This window comes from Dryobates pubescens, chromosome 1 (genome assembly GCF_014839835.1).
Source record: "Dryobates pubescens isolate bDryPub1 chromosome 1, bDryPub1.pri, whole genome shotgun sequence".
In the NCBI taxonomy this organism is placed as follows: Eukaryota; Metazoa; Chordata; class Aves; order Piciformes; family Picidae; genus Dryobates; species Dryobates pubescens.
Window position 1 is genome coordinate 26,670,731 of NC_071612.1, and position 18,366 is coordinate 26,689,096.

At 47.9% G+C, this 18,366-nt stretch overlaps 1 protein-coding gene across 1 annotated transcript in view; it reads right to left on the reverse strand.

Annotated features, from left to right (window-relative positions):
- The window catches only part of PDLIM5 (PDZ and LIM domain 5), a 128,176-nt gene that overhangs the window by 50,658 nt on the left and 59,152 nt on the right, over nucleotides 1–18,366 (reverse strand). The window contains exons 3-4 of the mRNA XM_054163119.1: nucleotides 5,887–5,929; nucleotides 2,322–2,743 (exon numbers count right to left, since the gene is read on the reverse strand). Coding sequence (XP_054019094.1) covers nucleotides 2,322–2,743; nucleotides 5,887–5,929 — 465 coding nt within the window. The remainder of the gene's footprint in view (nucleotides 1–2,321; nucleotides 2,744–5,886; nucleotides 5,930–18,366) is intronic.

An 18,366-nucleotide genomic window follows, 5' to 3' on the forward strand; every position in this document is an offset into this window, starting at 1 on the left:
ACATTCCAGCACCTCCAGATCCTTCCTGTAATAGGGGCTCCAGAACTGGATGCAGTACTCCAGTTCCCTTCATCCCACTTCTATGCATGATGGACTCTGGCCACCAGCTGTTTAAGAAGGAGCTGGATACTACCGTACCAACAGCATGAGTCCATGTGTGGAAAACACTGACACTGCAACCCAAAGAGAACAGACACCTAACAAAATTTCCTCCCCCTGGGAGAAGGTCAACTGAAACTGCTCTTTATTTTGTGTTTTAGTTGATGTGGATGCTTGCCTTTCTGCAGGCTTCTTCACATACTTTATCTACTAGGAGAACATCAGAGGAGGGAGGCACTAGGCCTCTTCATCCAGCCTGTCCTTTGAGGGATGGGAAACAGTAACCACAGGTTTTAAGCACAGCTTTTATGTTTTTGAGATCTATGAGAAACCTGCATCACCCCTTTTGCCCTTCTTATTACCTAATCCAATCTGCCAGACACTGCTGCTAGGCAAGGAGGCCAGCTGGCATGAGACTGCTTGCACTCCTCTCCCTGGCACAGCGGATGCTGGGATCCGGCCTCTGGGATGCTGCAGCTCCTGAGCCCTGCCCAGGAAGTGCTGGGAGAGCCCGAGGTGGCCACGGCCAAAAGCATGGCAACAAAACAGGGCAGTGGTACAGGTCTGAGTGCCCAAGACCACTGCTGGGCTCCTCAGCTTAATTTTTCAATCTATTGTTGACTGGTCCAAATGAGTACACAACATAGAGTATAAGCAACAACCCCAGGCAGTGCTACAGGCTGGGGAGAGAGTGGCTGGAGAGCAGCCACGCAGAGAGGGACCTGGGGGTACAGGTGGACAGTAGGCTGAACATGAGCCAGCAGTATGCCCAGGGGGTCAAGAAGGCCAATGGCATCCTGGCCTGTATCAAGAATGATGCGGCCAGCAGGAGCAAGGAAGCTGCCCCGTACTCAGCACTGGTGAGGCCACACCTTGAGTCCTGTGTCCAGTTCTGGGCTCCTCAATTTAAGAAGGACATTGAGACACTTGAACATGTCCAGAGAAGGGCAACAATGCTGGGGAGGGGTCTGGAGCACAGCCCTGTGAGGAGAGGCTGAGGGAGCTGGGGTTGCTTAGCCTGGAGATAGAGGAGGCTCAGGGGAGACCTTCTTGCTCTCTCCAGCTCCCTGAAGGGAGGTTGTAGCCAGGCGGGGGTTGGTCTCTTCTCCCAGGCAAGCAGCACCAGAACAAGAGGACACAGTCTCAAGCTGTGCCAGGTGAGGTTCAGGCTGGAGGTGAGGAGAAAGATCTTCACAGAGAGAGTAACTGGTCATTGGAATGTGATGCCCAGGGAGGTGGTGGAGTTGCCATCACTGGAGGTGTTTAAAACCAGCCTGGATGAGGCACTTGGTGCCATGGTTGAGTTGATTAGATGGTGTTGGGTGATAAGTTGGACTCAATCTCGATGGTCTTTTCCAACCTGGTTAATTCTGTTGATTCATTTTATGCAGCCTCACCATCCCTTACATGTTAGGGCCTCTAATATCCAACTTCAACATAAAAAAACCAAAAACCCTCCAAACTGTCTGTACACAGAAGTTACTCAGGTTTCAAATCTGTGTTGCTTTTTTTAGGGTAAAACACTTCAAGCTGAGGTGTTTACATTTTGATGCTGCCAAGAACCTGCTAAACCCTGCTGGCTTCCTCAAACATATCTTAAACTTTCTCTTGTTTCGCACAGAGCAGCAGCCTGCTGTAGTGTGAGATGTCCCTGCCCAGGGCAGGGGGGCTGGAACTGGCTGATCCTTGAGGTCCCTCCCAACCCTGGCAGTTCTGTGATCTGCCTCCCTTCTGGGACTTTTCTCCACCCATCCTGCTGGTGCCATAGTCGGTCTTTCAGTGCATTCCATTTCCAGCCAACCCACAGCACCCACCGACCCTTCTTGATGTCCAGCTTTGCATTTCAGAGTGCCTGCTGCTTTCAGTCAGGAATCGATACACAGAGCGAGAGACACGGACAGAGGAATCAACACCAGGCTTGCTGTAAGGTCCAGAACACAGCTGATACAATCCAGCTGCTCAAGCATTTTGGGGTCCCGACCCAATTTAGCTGTGACACTCTATGAACTGAGGATGTCACTCCTGAGAAGCATCATCCCCAAAGGGCTGCCTCAGCCCTCGGAAGCATCGCTTTTAAGACGAGTCCTTCACTCCTAAGGACAGAGCTCCTCCACAGCTGTGTTTTAGTTAGCCCTTACACAAGCCCAGCTTTTTGCCTGTGAGGAAAGACCCTCAACAGCACACAAGAAACCCCACAACCAAAAGCAAACAATCCCACCTACCCATTTTGCTGTTTACTCTCCCCCTGGTTCTCTCTGCCTCCTCGTCGCGGCCCCTCGGCTACATCCTGGGCGCCATCGGCGGCACTGGGGGCCGCGGGGTGCGCGGCAGGGGGCTGCCGTAGGACATTAACGGCGGGTTTAGAGGCGCTCGGCACGGGTGCCCCCTGCCCAGCCCTAGGCTTGGCGTCGGTAGCATGCAGTCCGGGTGCGCCAAACGGCGCCGGGCCGGCAGCCGCCGGAGCCGCCGCCGCCTGAGCTGGGGTGAAGGCGGAGGATGGTGATGGGATGGAGGTGACTTTGGAGGAGGTTACGGCTCCGAACGGCCTTGGTGTCTTATTGTAAGCCACGCTGGGCACGGCAGTGACTTTGGGTGCAACAGCAGAGGCAATGGGCACAGGCTTAACTACTTCTGCAGGTTCCCCCTATGCGAGAGGAAAAACAAAAAGGGAACACACAAAACCGCGCCAAACGCATGCAGCACGTTCCTCAGCGGGGGGCTCTCGCTGCTTTCAGGAGGCAGAACCTGCTGAGCACCAAAGGAAGAAGCAGAGAAGCAAGCCCTGCCAAGAGTGCAGCCAGGAGAGGTACAGAAAGGAAACAAACAGTGAGCCATGCGCTTCAGGAGAGGCAGCGATGCAGGCATGCACAATTGATGTGAAAGCCCATGATGCTAACTCCTCTCATCCTGTCATAGGATCACAGGATTGTCAGGGTTGGAAGGGACCTCAAGGATCAGACAGTTCCAACCCCCCTGCCATGGGCAGGGACACCTCACACTACAGCAGGTTGCTCACAGCCACATCCAACCTGGCTGCAAACACCTCCAGGCATGAGGCTGCCACCACCTCCCTGGGCAACCTGTGACAGGCTCTCACCACCCTCATGGGGAACAACTTCTTCCCAACATCCAATCTCAATCTCCCCATTTCTAGTTTTGCTCCATTCCCCCCAGTCCTATCACTCCCTGACACCCTCTAAAGTCCCTCCCCAGCTTTCCTGTAGCCCCCTTGAGATCCTGGAAGGCCACAAGAAGGTCTCCTGGGAGCCTTTTCCTCTCCAGACTGAACCACCTCAACTCTCCCAATCTGTCTCTATAGCAAAGGTGCTCCAGCCCTATGATCATCCAAAATAGGCACCCCAGAAATCAAATTCAAGAGCAAGTGAAGAATCACTTCATTGCATAACCCACTGGGTAAACTCATGTGGAAAAAAATTGTGTTTTTTTAAAAACATTCCACTGCTCCAGCCCAGTCTGGGATGTATACATTCCCCACACACAGTCAGCATGGCTGGAGCACCTCTCTTATGAGGACAGACTGAGAGAGTTGGGGTTGTTCAGTCTGGAGACGAGAAGGCTCCCAGAAGACCTCCTTGTGGCTTCCAGTATCTGAAGGGGGCTACAGGAAAGCTGGGGAGGGACTTTAGAGCGTGTCAGGGAGTGATAGGACTGAAAGGGGTGGAAAATAGAAAACAGAAGTGGGTAGATTCAGATTGAATGTTAGGGAGAAGTTGTTCCCCATGAGGGTGGTGAGAGCCTGGCACAGGTTGCCCAGGGAGGTGGTGGCAGCCTCATGCCTGGAGGTGTTTGCAGCCAGGCTGGATGTGGCTGTGAGCAACCTGCTGTAGTGTGAGGTGTCCCTGCCCATGGCAGGGGGGCTGGAACTGGCTGAGGTCCCTTCCAACCCTAACAATTCCACACCCTGTGTGTACATACAGCACGTATGGATCAGTTGATGTGGCCCTTAGGAATGAAACCAGAGCACTGGAGTTCATTTATTAGGGGCCAGTGCTTTGGGACTTGGAGCTTTCCCAGTTGCACTCCACTCAGATGTCCCAATCTCATCTTTTGTTTTGCTCCTGGGAGCTGTCTTTTCACATTGTGGTTCCCAGACTGTGGCCTTTCACATCACAGCCTGCAGAGCAGTGGGTGCTGTGTCCAGCTCATTCTTTCTGCCCGCTGCAGAGGATTTGGAAGTATTGGCCATCTCTAAGCATTTTCAGGTTTGCAAACACTCTTATGAAAAAGAGGAGGGGGAGGGGGAGCTGGTGTTTGAAACTGTTGCTTGAGGGGAAAAATGTAGAATTGAGAAGAACCTGAGAGCAAGAAACTCCCCAGGGCTCTAAGGAAAATAAGGAGAATTGTCCTCCCAAATCCTGATGTTTAGATGAATTTCTTTTAGAATGTTATCATTAGTTTATTAGCTGTTATTAGTTTTATTATTTATTATTTATTTTTATTATTTATTAGTTATCATTTTTAGTTTATTCTTTATTATTATTTTAATTGCTTGTTACTTTTATTATTTATTACTTTTTAATTGTAATAGGCATCATTAATTATTTTGTTATCCTTATTTTTATCCTTTATTATTTTAATACTTTATTATTTCTATTTTATTTTTAATTATTGTTAATGGTTTCATTTTTTACTGTTTTTATTGGCCTTGGTTTTATTTTCCTTCTTATTGATGGGTTCATTTTTACTGTTTTTATTGGCCTTGGTTTTATTTTCCTTCTTATTGATGGGTTCATTTTTACTGTTTTTATTGGCTTTGGTTTTATTTTCCTTCTTATTGATGGGTTCATTTTTACTGTTTTTATTGGTTTTGGGTTTATTTTTCTTCTTATTGATGGTTTCATTTTTACTGTTTTTATTTGGTTTGGTTTTATTTTTCCTTCTTATTGATGGTTTCATTTTTACTGTTTTTATTTGGTTTGGTTTTATTTTTCCTTCTTATTGATGGTTTCATTTTTACTGTTTTTATTTGGTTTGGTTTTATTTTTCCTTCTTATTTATTGTTTCATTTTTACTGTTTTTATTTGGTTTGGTTTTATTTTTCCTTCTTATTTATTGTTTCATTTTTACTGTTTTTATTTGGTTTGGTTTTATTTTTCCTTCTTATTTATGGTTTCATTTTTACTGTTTTTATTTGGTTTGGTTTTATTTTTCCTTCTTATTTATGGTTTCATTTTTACTGTTTTTATTGGGTTTGGTTTTATTTTTCCTTCTTATTTATGGTTTCATTTTTACTGTTTTTATTGGGTTTGGTTTTTATTTGAACTATTATCCATTATTCTTTTATTGTTTATTATTTGGTATTTTATTTATTTGGGGTAAATACAAAGCAAGATTTCAGGGCCAATTAAAAACAACCAACCAACCAAAACAAAACCCCACCAAACCAACCCAACCCAACCAAGCCAAGAACCCCACCAGCAATAAAGGACTACTGCTGTTTCTCTCTCAGGGACAGAGGAAACACTTCAGCAACATTCTCCTGAAAAAATGTGCCAATAATTGTATGAAAACTTTTATTCCCTTCTCTTATTATTTCTTAATAATTTTGGGGCAGGTCTCTCAATTTAATTTTTCTTTCAACTGTTTGAATTTGGTGAGGGTAATCTCTCAATGATTCAATTGTTGTAATACTCTTAAGGTAGCACAGGGAAGTCAAGCATTAAGGGCAAGTTTGAATGACAGTGCTTATCCACAGCAGGGGTTGACAGATGGGTAACAGTGCCACATGCTTGGTTGTGATGATGGTGATGAAGATGATCAACATACCTTTGGTACATGAATAAGATCAGGTTTTGTTACAGCAGTCACTCTGAAAGAGAAAAAGAATACACACCACTGTAAACCCCAAGTTCTTTAAGCATTGCCCTCTTCCAACTCACCAAGTGCATGCACAGATATAGAAACCATAGCATCATAAAATTGTCAGCAGGTTGCTCACAGCCACATCCAGCCTGGCTGCAAACACCTCCAGGCATGAGGCTTCCACCACCTCCCTGGGCAACCTGTGCCAGGCTCTCACCACCCTCATGGGGAACAACTTCTTCCTAACATCCAATCTAAATCTCCCCATTTCTAGTTTTCTCTATCCCCCCCGGTCCTATCACCCCCTGACACCCTCAAAAGTCCCTCCCCAGCTTTCTTGTAGCCCCCTTCAGACACTGGAAGGCCACAAGAATGTTTCCTCATAGTCTTCTCCAGACTGAACAACCCCAACTCTCTCAGCCTGTCTCCATAGCAGAGGAGCTCCAGCACTGTGATCATCCTCATGGCCCTTCTCTGGACACCTTCCAGCACCTCCAGTTCCTTCTTGTGATAGAGGCTCCAGAAGGGGACACAGGGCTGCAGGTGGGGTCTCAGCAGGGTGGAGTAGAGGGGGAGAATCACCTCCCTTGCCCTGCTGGCTATGCTTCTCTGCTAATGCTGAACCTTGAAGTTTCAGTCTCATCAAAAGAACATACTTCACTTTTTTCATTTATTTTAACAGAATATCCAGACTTGAGTTTGCAGGGGGTAAGAGCACTCTGCACTCATCAATACAGCACTGAGCTGACATTATTTCAGACTGCTTGCAAGTGATCTGAAGAGATACTCTTAGCAAAACCAAACAAATCCAAAGAAATCAAATCCAAAGAAATCAAATCAAATCAAAACAAATCAAAACAAATCAAATCAAAACAAAACAAATCAAAACAAAACAAATCAAAACAAATCCAACCTATACAAAGAGAAGGGAGGAAAAAAAAAAGGGGTGGGGGGAAGGGTGAAAAAAGGTTTACATAACTGAAACGTTCCAAATGTTCTCTAAATGTTGGAGTCAGACAGCATAATATTATTTTATTGCCCCTAAACATACTTGAAACAAGTACATAAATTTGTGTGTCCCAGACATACTTTGAACAGTTTAACTTGGCCTTGTGGCCTCCAGCCCATAATCAGCCTCCCATCTGTGATTTATCCCATATTGTACCAAGAAAGTGCTCACCCAGCACACTGAGCCACCAAGATCTGAATGTGAAAAATGCAGGGGGGTTAGACAAGACAGTACAAAAGGAAATGCACACTTGTCCAGGGGGCAGGGCTGGGCCAGACAATGAATGACAGAGTCTGTTAACCCCTAGGGAAAAGGATGGGATGAAGGGAGAGAGCCTTATGGATTGGAAAACAAAACTCAAAGTACTTCATTGAAAACAGGAACAATAAAACAGAATATATACAAATATACATGAAACTACCATCCAACCCAACCACCCCAATGGCACTTAGTCACTCTCACCACTGATGCTGTGGCAGATAGAATAGAATAGAATAGAATAGGAATAGAATAGGAATAGGAATAGGAAACAATAGAATAGACCAGACCAGACCAGACCAGACTGGAAAAGACCTCAGAGATCATCGAGTCCAACCTATCACCCAACACCATCTGATCAACTAAACCATGGCACCAAAAGCCTCATCCAGGCTCTTCCTAAACACCTCCAGGGATGGTGACTCCACCATCTCCCTGGGCAGCACATTCCAATGGCCAATTACTCTTGCTGAGATTAATGTCTTCCTAACATCCAGCCTGAACCTCCCCTGGCACAGCTTGAGACTGTGTCCTCTTGTTCTGGTGTTGGGTGCCTGGGAGAAGAGACCAACCCCCACCTGGCTGCAACCTCCCTTCAGGGAGTTGGAGAGAGCAAGAAGGTCTCCCCTGAGCCTCCTCTTCTCCAGGCTAAGCAACCCCAGCTCCCTCAGCCTCTCCTCACAGGGCTGTGCCCCAGACCCCTCCCCAGCTTTGTTGCCCTTCTCTGGACACCTTCCAGCAACTCAACATCTTTCCTAACCTGAGGGGCCCAGAACTGGACACAGGACTCAAGGTATGGCCTCACCAGAGCTGAGTCCCAGGGGACAATCCTCTCCCTGCTCCTGCTGGACACAGCACTGCTGATCCCACCCAGGAGGCCTTTGGCTCTCTTGGCCACCTGGGCACACTGCTGGCTCCTGTTCAGCTGTTTGCCCATGAGCACCCCCCAGGTCCAGTTCTGCCAGCAGCTTTCCAGCCACACTGCCCCAAGGCTGTAGCCTTGCTTGGGGTTGTTGTGCCCCAAGTGCAGGACCTGGCACTTGGCCTTGTTGAAGCTCCTCCTGTGAACACTGGCCATGGATCCAATCTATCCAAGCCCCTCTGTAGAGCCTCCCTACCCTGGTGCAGATTAACACTGCCACCCAACTTGGTGTCATCTGCAAACCCACTGCTGGCACACTCAGTGCCTTCATCAAGCTCATCAACAAAGATGTTTAACAGAAGTGGTCCAGCACTGAGCCCCGAGGAGCACCACTTGTGACTGGCCACCAGATGGGATTCAACTCCACTGACCACCACTCTTTGGGTCCCTTCAGCCAGCCAGGGCTTTATCCAGCAGAGCTTTGCTCAGCCAAGCCACCAACAGTCAGTCTGTCCATGGGAATTCTGTGGGAAATAGTGTCGAAGGCTCTTCCAAAGTCTAGGTAGACAATATCCACAGGCTTTTCCTCATGCAATAGTTGGCCATCCTATCATAGAAGTAACATGCTCTCAGCTTCAGAAAGTGCAGTCACCTAGCAGAGCCTGAGCTGAACAGCAAACACCACTGAACAGAACTAGCTCCACTCGAACTCAAACCAGGACAACACTTCAAGCTGAAAAGCAAAACATGTCCAACAGAGATGTTTAAGAAGATGCTTCCCTTGGGATTTTGATAGATGCTACCAAATTCCATAGCAACAAAGTAATTAAGCTACAGAATCTTGTAGATTCCTACAGCTGATAACACTTCACTTGCCACCTAGCAATTAAACACATTAGGATTTCATGCTGGTTTGGCCACACTAAATGTATGACTGACTGATGATGGAGCCTTTCAAACTGAAAGGAAAGACTTGCCCTTGTTAGCTACTTACTAGAAAGGCATGCTGGCTGGAAGCAGGGGACTTTCTGAATGAACAGAGCTCAGCATTGGCAATAGCATACAAACAAAGCCCAGACGGAAAAGCCCTGCATAAACACTCATTAGAAACAACACAGCCAGCACAGAAAGAACAAAACAGCCAGCAGGGCCAGGGAGGGGATTCTCCCCTCTGCTCCACCCTGCTGAGACCCCACCTGGAGCCCTGCGTCCAGTTCTGGAGCCTCTATCACAAGAAGGAACTGGAGGTGCTGGAAAGTGTCCAGAGAAAGGCCATGAGGATGAGCAGAGGGCTGGAGCTGCTCTGCTATGGAGACAGACTGAGAGAGCTGGGGTTGTGCAGTCTGGACAAGAGAAGGCTCCAAGGAGACCTTGGAACTTTCCAGTGTCTGAAGGGGGCTACAAGAAAGCTGGGGAGGGACTTTTGAGGGTGTCAGGGGGTGATAGGACTGGGGGGGATAGAGAAAACTAGAAATGGGGAGATTTAGATTGGATGTTAGGAAGAAGTTGTTCCCCATGAGGGTGGTGAGAGCCTGGCACAGGTTGCCCAGGGAGGTGGTGGAAGCCTCATGCCTGGAGGTGTTTGCAGCCAGGCTGGATGTGGCTGTGAGCAACCTGCTGTAGTGTGAGGTGTCCCTGCCCATGGCAGGGGGTTGGAACTGGCTGAGCCTTGAGGTCCCTTCCAGCCCTGACAATTCTGATTCTAAAATACCTTGGCAAACAGTTAGGGTTTTGAGCTTATTACAAGTTACAACAGACAATGAAAACAGAAGCAGCTGGAGCCACTTGCTGTCTCATACTGAAAATGCAAGTGCACCAAGTTTTTACACAGGCTTCTCCCCACAAGCCAGTTGTTCTTTCAGGAAATAGCTATATTTAGCCTGTGGAAAAGTTCTTTTTGACCAAAAAAGATCAGTTTTGCTCTTCAAACATACCACAAGCCATTCCTCTCTGATGAATACTTTTGGTGACATTTGAGGCAATTCAAAACATTCCAGTTTCCAGCACAGCCTTTTTAGGAAGATGCATGAGTTTGCTCTTTGTTGGGAGCAATGTGCCCAGCAAAAACTATCCATGGCTTAAATTCTCATTTTACTGATTCCCTCTCCAAGTATTTTACCCATTAAAATAAAAATGGGGGGGGGGGGTGGGGGGGGTGGGGTGTAAAAAAACCCAAACAACAACAAAAAAAAACACAACAAGGACAGAAGCAATTCACAGAATCCTAGAAGATTAGAGGTTGGGAGGGACCTCCAGAGAGCACCCAGTCCAACCCCCCTGCCAGAGCAGCATCACCCAGGGCAGGCTGCACAGGAATGCATCCAGGTGGGGTTGGAAAGGTTCCAGAGAAGAAGACTCCACAACCTCAGCCTGCTCCAGGGCTCTGCCACCCTCACTCTAAAGAAGTTTCTCCTCATGTTGAGCTGAAACCTTCTCTGTTCAAGTTGGTCTCCATTGTTCCTTGGCTTATTGCTGTGCACCACCCAAAAGAGCTTGGCCCCCTCCACTTGCCCCCCAGCCCTCAGCTATTGATAGACATTGGTCAGATCCCTTCTCAGCCTTCTCTTCTCCAGACTAAACAGCCCCAGGGCTCTCAGTCTCTCTTCCCAGGGGAGATGCTCAAGTCCCCTAAGCATCCTCCTGGCTCTCCCTTGGGCTCTCTCCAGCAGGTCTCTGGAGCAGGGAGCCCAGAACTGGACACAGGATTGCAGCTGTGGTCTGAGCAGGGCAGAGCAGAGGGGGAGCAGAACCTCCCCAGCCCTAGTGGACAATTTAAAAGCTAAAGCTGCAGTATTTCATGCTTCTGCTATGAGTGCAAGTTGACACAAATCCAAAGCCCAACACAAACAGTGTAATGCCAATAATTAGAAGTTTGGAAGTCATTTCAGTGCAGCCAGGATGTTGGATATCTTTATTTTTGACATCTTTACTAGAAATCCCAAACTTTCAGTCAATACATCACTCAGCCTACATAGATGCTTAAATCCAAGACATTTCTGATTCATCTCACATCTTTGTTCCCCTTCTCTGGACACATTTCAGCATCTCAGCATCTTTCCTTCTTAAACTGAGGGGCTCAGAACTGGACACAGGACTCAAGGTGTGGCCTAACCAGTGCTGAGTACAGGGGGAGAATGACCTCCCTGCTCCTGCTGGCCACACTGTTCCTGATGCAGGCCAGGATGCCCTTGGCCTTCTTGGCCACCTGGGCACACTGCTGAATCCAGCACAGGTCACACAGGATCCTTAACAAAGGTACTGTTTCAGATTCAAACCTTTAGAAGCAAATGCCAGACTCTGGGTACATCAGCACTAGGTACCTGTGCTTCTGACCCCCTCTAGGAACATGGGGAGCACAGAACAGCAGTGCTAAGGCAGTAATGCCTTTGGGGGGTTGACCCCGCTGCCACTTAAAGGACTGCTCCTGGTGTAAGATACAGGAAGAAGCTGCAGCAAAACCTCCATTGCCAAAATGAAGTCAAGGTTGAGAAGTTTCTCCACAACATTGTATTTGCTGTTCTGACCTAAACCTTTCCAAGAAAAGGAAAGAAGAAAAGAAGGATTTTTTTTCCCCGTCCCTCCTGTTTTTGAAACTCCTTTTCCCAAGCAGATCAAACAAGAGACAGATTCTGGCAGCAGCTACTACATCCTGGAGGAGAAAAGGCTCCAAGGAGACCTTCTTGCAGCCTTCCAGTATCTGAAGGGGGCTACAAGAAAGCTGGGGAGGGACTCTTAAAGGTGTCAGGGAGTGATAGGACTGGAGCAAAACTAGAAATGGGGAGATTCAGATTGGATGTTAGGAAGAAGTTCTTTCCCAGGAGGGTGGTGAGAGCCTGGCACAGGTTGCCCAGGGAGGTGGTGGCAGCCTCATGCCTGGAGGTTTTAGCAGCCAGGCTGGATGTGGCTGTGAGCAACCTGCTGTAGTGTGAGGTGTCCCTGCCCATGGCAGGGGGGTTGGAACTGGCTGATCCTTGAGGTCTCTTCCAGCCCTGAGCATTCTATGATCCCTGAAAGCTCAGAGCTTGCTCCCAACAACCTGCTGTTTGAGCAGTCCTGCCACTGCTGTCTGCAGTTTTGTTGCTTTGCTTTCTTTTTATTTCTAGAGAGCAGTCAGCTGACAGCACAGAAAGCTAAATCCATTTCCTTCTCATAAATTAGCCAACTCATGAAAGAAAAAGATGACAAGCAGAAAATGTTTAACATACAGAACAAGTCACGGCTTTCAGCAGGGGTTATCTGAACGAAAACAAATGCAGATGTAATTTAAAGCACAGAGAAAAAACCAACCCAGTAATCCAAATAGGTTTCTTTTTCCCTTAGACCCAAGCCTCTTCTCTATCACAGACCTAATTAATTTCTTATCAGTCTTCCTCTGGCTCACACTAGAAAAGCAAAAACATTCTTAAGCTTGCTCCTCGATGCAGCTCACATACCACCACCACGAGCTGCCTTCCATACTCTAATATAACATGCCCATTTCCTCTGCTCTTTCCCACTTTACTCTGCTGAGAGCTCTATACAGAAGGGACATGGACCTGATGGAGAGGGACCCAATACTCCAGATGTGGCCTCACCAGGGCAGGAGAATCTCTCTCAGCCTACTAGGCACACTTCTAATCCACCCCAGAATGGCACTGGCCTTCTTTGGCCACAAGAGCACATTGCTGGCTCACGGCTGACAGCAGAGGACCGTGCTGCCATTCAGTCAGACTTAGGCTGAGTGTTGGGCAGGGAGAAATTGAATGAACAGAACAGAATAGACCAGGTTGGAAGAGACCTTCAAGATCATCGCACCCAACTTATCACCCAGCACCATCTAATCAACTAACCCATGGCACCAAGCACCCTATCAAGTCTCCTCCTAAACACCTCCAGTGATGGTGACTCCACCACCTCCCCTGACATTCAACAAGGGGAGAGTCTTGCACCTGGGAACAATCAACCTCATGGAGCGGGATGGGTTGGGTACTGACCTGTTAGAGAGCAGTGAAGGGGAAAAGGACCTGGGGGTCCTAGGGGAAGGGAGGTTGACCATGAGCCAGCAATGTGCTCTTGTGGCCAGGAAGGCCAATGCCATCCTAGGGTGGATTAGAAGGGCTGTGGTCAGTAGATTAAAAGAGGCTCTCCTCCCCCTCTGCTCTGCCCTGGTGAGGCTGCAGCTGGAATACTGTGTCCAGTTCTGGGCCCCTCGGTTCAAGAAGGACCTCAGGGAACTGTTTGAAAGAGTCCAGCACAGAGCCACAAAGATGATGAAGGGAGTGGAATATCTTCCTTATGAGGAGAGCCTGAGGGAGCTGTGAGGGTGACAGGGCACTGCAACAGGCTGCCCAGGGGCATTATGGAGTCTCCTTCTCTGGACACACTCAAAACCTACCTGGATGCATTCCTGTGCAGGCTACCCTGGCTGATCCTGCTTTGGTGGCAGGGGTTGGACTTGCTGATTTCTGGAGGTCCCTCCCAGCTCTTAACATTCTGTGATTCTCTGCTTCTGTGAACGGAGCTTGCTGAGAGGATCAGCATCGAATTCTTGAGAGAACTGAACCTCATGAGAATACTTGACACCTTGCTCCATTCCATTTAGCCTGGGAATATTAGGTCATTAGTCACTTACAACAGATTCTGCATCTTCAGTAAGTAAATTTGCAGATGGAGAATGAATATCATCTATGCTCTGGCATGAGTGGCAATTTAATAGCTGGCCAAATCAAACGGGGGTCCTCCCCCTCCAATTTAACTACAGTCTGGGATTTCATCATGATGTGTTGAAACAAACACTGCTGAAACTCTAGGAGAGAAACAAGCTGCCCTGAGCTTTGGTATTCCTACCCACACAGGAATGGCTGTTTTCAAGACCTCCCAAAGACAGCCACTGCTCATAGTCTCATTCCTGTGGTCTGTGGCAACCCTACCAAATGCATTTGCAAGGAGAGTTTAAGTACAGGCAGACAATATTTTATTCTATTAAAGCAAAACCAAAAAGCAAACAAAAAGCTGGGGGGACAAAAGCACCATGGGATTTATCTCACTCACTTCTGACTGCCAGAGACTTCTCACTCCTGGAAGGCAGGTTTAGAAACCTGGAGCACCTAACCTATGAGGATAAGCTGAGAGCCCTTGGGGCAATTTGGTCTGGAGAAGAGAAGACTGAGAGGGGATTTAATAAATGTTCATAAATATCTGAGGGCTGAGGGGCAGGAAGGAGGGGAAACGCTCTGCCCAGCTGCACCCTGGGATGGGACAAGGGGCAATGGATGGAAACAGGAGGTTCCTCCTCATGCTGTGAGGGTTCCAGAGCCCTGGAGCAGGCTGCCCAGAGAGGTTGTGGAGTCTTCTTCTCTGGAGACTTTCCAGCCCCATCTGGATGTGTTCCTGTGTGCCCTGTGCTGGATTCTCTGGTCCTGCTCTGGCAGGGGATTGGACTCAATGATCACCAGAGCTCCCTTCCAACCACTAACATCCTGTAAGCCTTCAAAGCCTTTGTGCATGGCCATCACTGGACTAGAGCAGCAGGTCTGTCTTGTGCTTGCTTATGACTCCCTTGGTCAAAGCCCCAAAAGGCAAAGCTTCCCCAATACCAGGTATGGCCAGCACCTTACAACCCTCTGTGACAGATCACTGCTGGTTGTCCAAGAAAAGCTCTAGAGCAGCAAGGGGCAGCTCAGTGTGTCCAAACTATCGAGTCTGCTGCCCAGGGAGGTGGCAGAGTCCCCAAGCCTGGCTGTGTTTCAAGGTGGTTTAGATGTGGTGCTTGGGGCTCTGGTTTAGGGGTGAGCCTTGCAGAGTAGGGTTCTGGGTTGGACTTGGTGCTCCTGAGGGTCATTTCCAACCTGAAAGTTTCTGTGCTTCTGTGTAGCTACCTATTGAAGAACAGCCTGCTTAGTGAATTACACACAGCCCGAGCCAGTCCTCCAAAGCCCTCAAACACAAAACCCAAAGCTCAGCAGCTACACTTCATGCTGACTTCAAGTCTTTCATCAAATCTAGGTTATAATTTAGGGGATTTGAAACTAAACACCAAATTATTTCTTCCACAACACGGTGACTAATGCTTAAATTACCTCCTTTTGTCTATGACACGGTCCAAGGAAGCTTGCAAGTGAGGTCTTATCTACTTTAACTGGAATTCATGACAAACAGCTCCCCAGTCCCCAGCATATCCTTATTTGGGATTTTTATTTTTAACCCTTAAGTGCATGCTTGGGAACTAACTGCTTTTTTTTTCTCCCCTCTCTTGTATTAAGAATTTGGCCATGCAGAGAGCCGTTAGATTATACTTCACTCCTTATGGGAGCTATGTCCATCACTCCTCCACAAAGAGCTCACCCATCCATGGCTTCAGGCACAGCTGAGAAATCACAGAAACATGCAGGTTGGAACAGCCCCTCAGGATCACCAAGTCCAACCATGAACTCTACTCTACAAGGGTCACCCCTAAATCAGATCCTCAAGCCACATCCAAACCACCTTGAAACACAGCCAGGCTTGAACTCCACCACCTCCCTGGACAGCACATTCCAATCCCTGACCACTCTTTACATGAAAAAAATTTCTTCCTACTGTCCAGTCTAAACCTGTCCAGTCACAGCTTGAGGCCATTCCCTCTTGTTACAGTATCACCAAGGTTGGAAAAGACCGAGTCCAACCTGGCCTGGGTCAAGAACAGTGTGGCCAGCAGGAGCAGGGAAGTCATTGTGCCCTATGCTCAGCACTGGTCAGGCCACACCTTGAGTCCTGTGTCCAGTTCTGGGCCCCTCAGTTTAGGAAAGATGTTGAGCTGCTGGAAGGTGTCCAGAGAAGGGCAACAAAGCTGGGGAGGGGTCTGGAACACAGCCCTGTGAGGAGAGGCTGAGGGAGCTGGGGTTGCTTAGCCTGGAGAAGAGGAGGCTCAGGGGAGACCTTCTTGCTCTCTCCAACTCCCTGAAGGGAGGTTGCAGCCAGGTGGGGGTTGGTCTCTTCTCCCAGGCAGCCAGCATCAGAACAAGAGGACACAGTCTCAAGCTGCGCCAGGGGAGGTTTGGGCTGGATGGTAGGAAGAAATTCTTCCCAGCAAGAGACATTGGCCATTGGAATGTGCTGCTCAGGGAGGTGGTGGAGTCACCATCACTGGAGGTGTTTAGGAAGAGCCTTGATGGGGTGCTTGGTGCCATGGTTTAGTTGATTAGATGGTGCTGGGTGATAGGTTGGACTTGATGATCTCAAAGGTCTTTTCCAACCTGGTTAATTCTATTCTATTCTATTCTGAAGCAATGACCTGCTTTTGTGGGCAACTAAGCACCGATACAAAGCAGATGCAAAACATCTGCCAGCCCCTAAAGCTGCTGAGGTTTCCTCCACGCCTCCGGCTGTGTCAAGCAGGACGAAAGGGAGCAATGTGTGACAGGCACAATATGTGTTTTTATTACCTCATGGGGTCTTGTGGTTGTGTGCCACAGACAGGGCTTTCTACTGACAATGCCCTGGGCTCTTTCAAAGGCAGTAATCTTGCAAAACCCTTGGAAAACAAAGGCACCCAGCACCCCAGAGCGCAGCGTAGCTGTGCAAGCGGCACTGGGCTCTGCAGCTGTGTTACCCTTGGCAGGGGGAAATTTAACCTAGTGCCTGACTGCAAAGACTTAAAATAAAATTACCATTGGATACAGAAGGAAAAACAATGCTAAGGTCTATAGAATACATTGGGCTGCTAATGGAGAGATAGAGCAGAGGCAGAAGCAGTTCTTACTCTCTTCTCTTCTTCTGTCACTTCTGCTTGCAGCTCCTCTCTCTCTCTCCTCTGTGGCCTTGCCAGGGAATTTCTGTTTTGACTTCTGTGTGAGGTTCTGTTCTATTCTAGTGGCCATTGGGATGTGCTGCCCAGGGAGGTGGTGGCGACACCATCACTGGAGGTGTTTAGGAAGAGACTGGATGGGCTGCTTGGTGCCATGGTTTAGTTGATTAGATGGTGCTGGGTGATGGGTTGGACTCGATCTCAAAGGTCTTTTCCAACCTGATTAATTCTATTCTATTCTACAGGAAGGAGAGAGGTAGTGGGGGAGGAGGTGAATAGCCCCTCTGGATCCATCCAGGGGCTCTGAGTAGTTTGTGTGTTGTTTATAAATGGTCAGCATCTATCTACTGCCCAGCTATTGGATATTCTGTACACATTCACTGCATTCCATATCCCTAGATTGTAGTTTGCTTGCAAACAAACTTGCTTCTTCATTTGCTTCCATCCCAAACTGAGCTGCTCTGAGCAATTTGGGGTGGGGGGAAGCATAATTTCAACCCCCCCCCAAGCTGCACCTAAGCTTTCTGTGAGGTGATGGAACAGATGTCTATCTAGTTAAACTTGCATCAGTGGCTCTCAACTTTTATTCCTCCTTGTTTCACACCCCTGGAAAATCCTGTGTAGCTAAAAACCTGTCCCAGCGGTACCAAACCATTCCCATCTTGGTTCTGCTGTTGCACATTCCTGATACCACCACTATCTTTCAGGAAGGCTTTCATTTTCCTGTCAGTCATCATTAACACATTCCCATCCTGATCTTCACTAGAGGAGGGTAACAGGAGCCTGCCTGGTGAGTCAGGACACCACAATTTGGATTCTCAACAGCTGAGAGGATGATCTTGCACAGCAGAGGACAGGTTTTATTTAAACAGTGCCTCAGTTTTTCCTCTGGGCTGATGCTTAGGAACAGTTTATCTAGCAACACTGCTTGTGGGGGGTCAAAGGAAACCAGCTAATCACTTTTTCTTCAGGGCTCCATGCCCTTCATATGCCACTAAAGGTCTGTTCCCACAGCTACCTTAGTTTGTTTTCTATTCTTTACACTACACACTCACAGAGGTGCAAACTGAGCTACCTGAAGCCTGGAAAGCACACACTAACCTGCACAAACCACACTGTGCAGCCAGGCTGAGCTGACTCGAACTATTTTCAGCAGATGAAGGGCACAGCCCATATTTAAACTGTGCAAGCTTCTTTTAATCCATTTAGAGACAACTGTCCCTTGGCAGATCATCACATACCCCTTTCATAATTAAAGAATGCCTGCAGGTTAGCATCATAAACTGTGCATGTGATGGAAATGGGCTTTTCAAAGGAAAGCAACAGCTGGGAGGCACATTCTATACTCAGAAAACAGAAGTGTAAATAGAGACAAGCAACATCGCTCCTGAAACCCAAACAAGGAGAGGAGTATTTATGAAGGTAAAAAGTGACAACAGATTTACACAGGGGATTGAAGGAGAATGGACAGGGGACTGATGGTAGGATAGAACAAGAAGGAATGGCCTCAAGCTACAACTGGGTAGGTTTAGACTGGACAGTAGGAAGAAT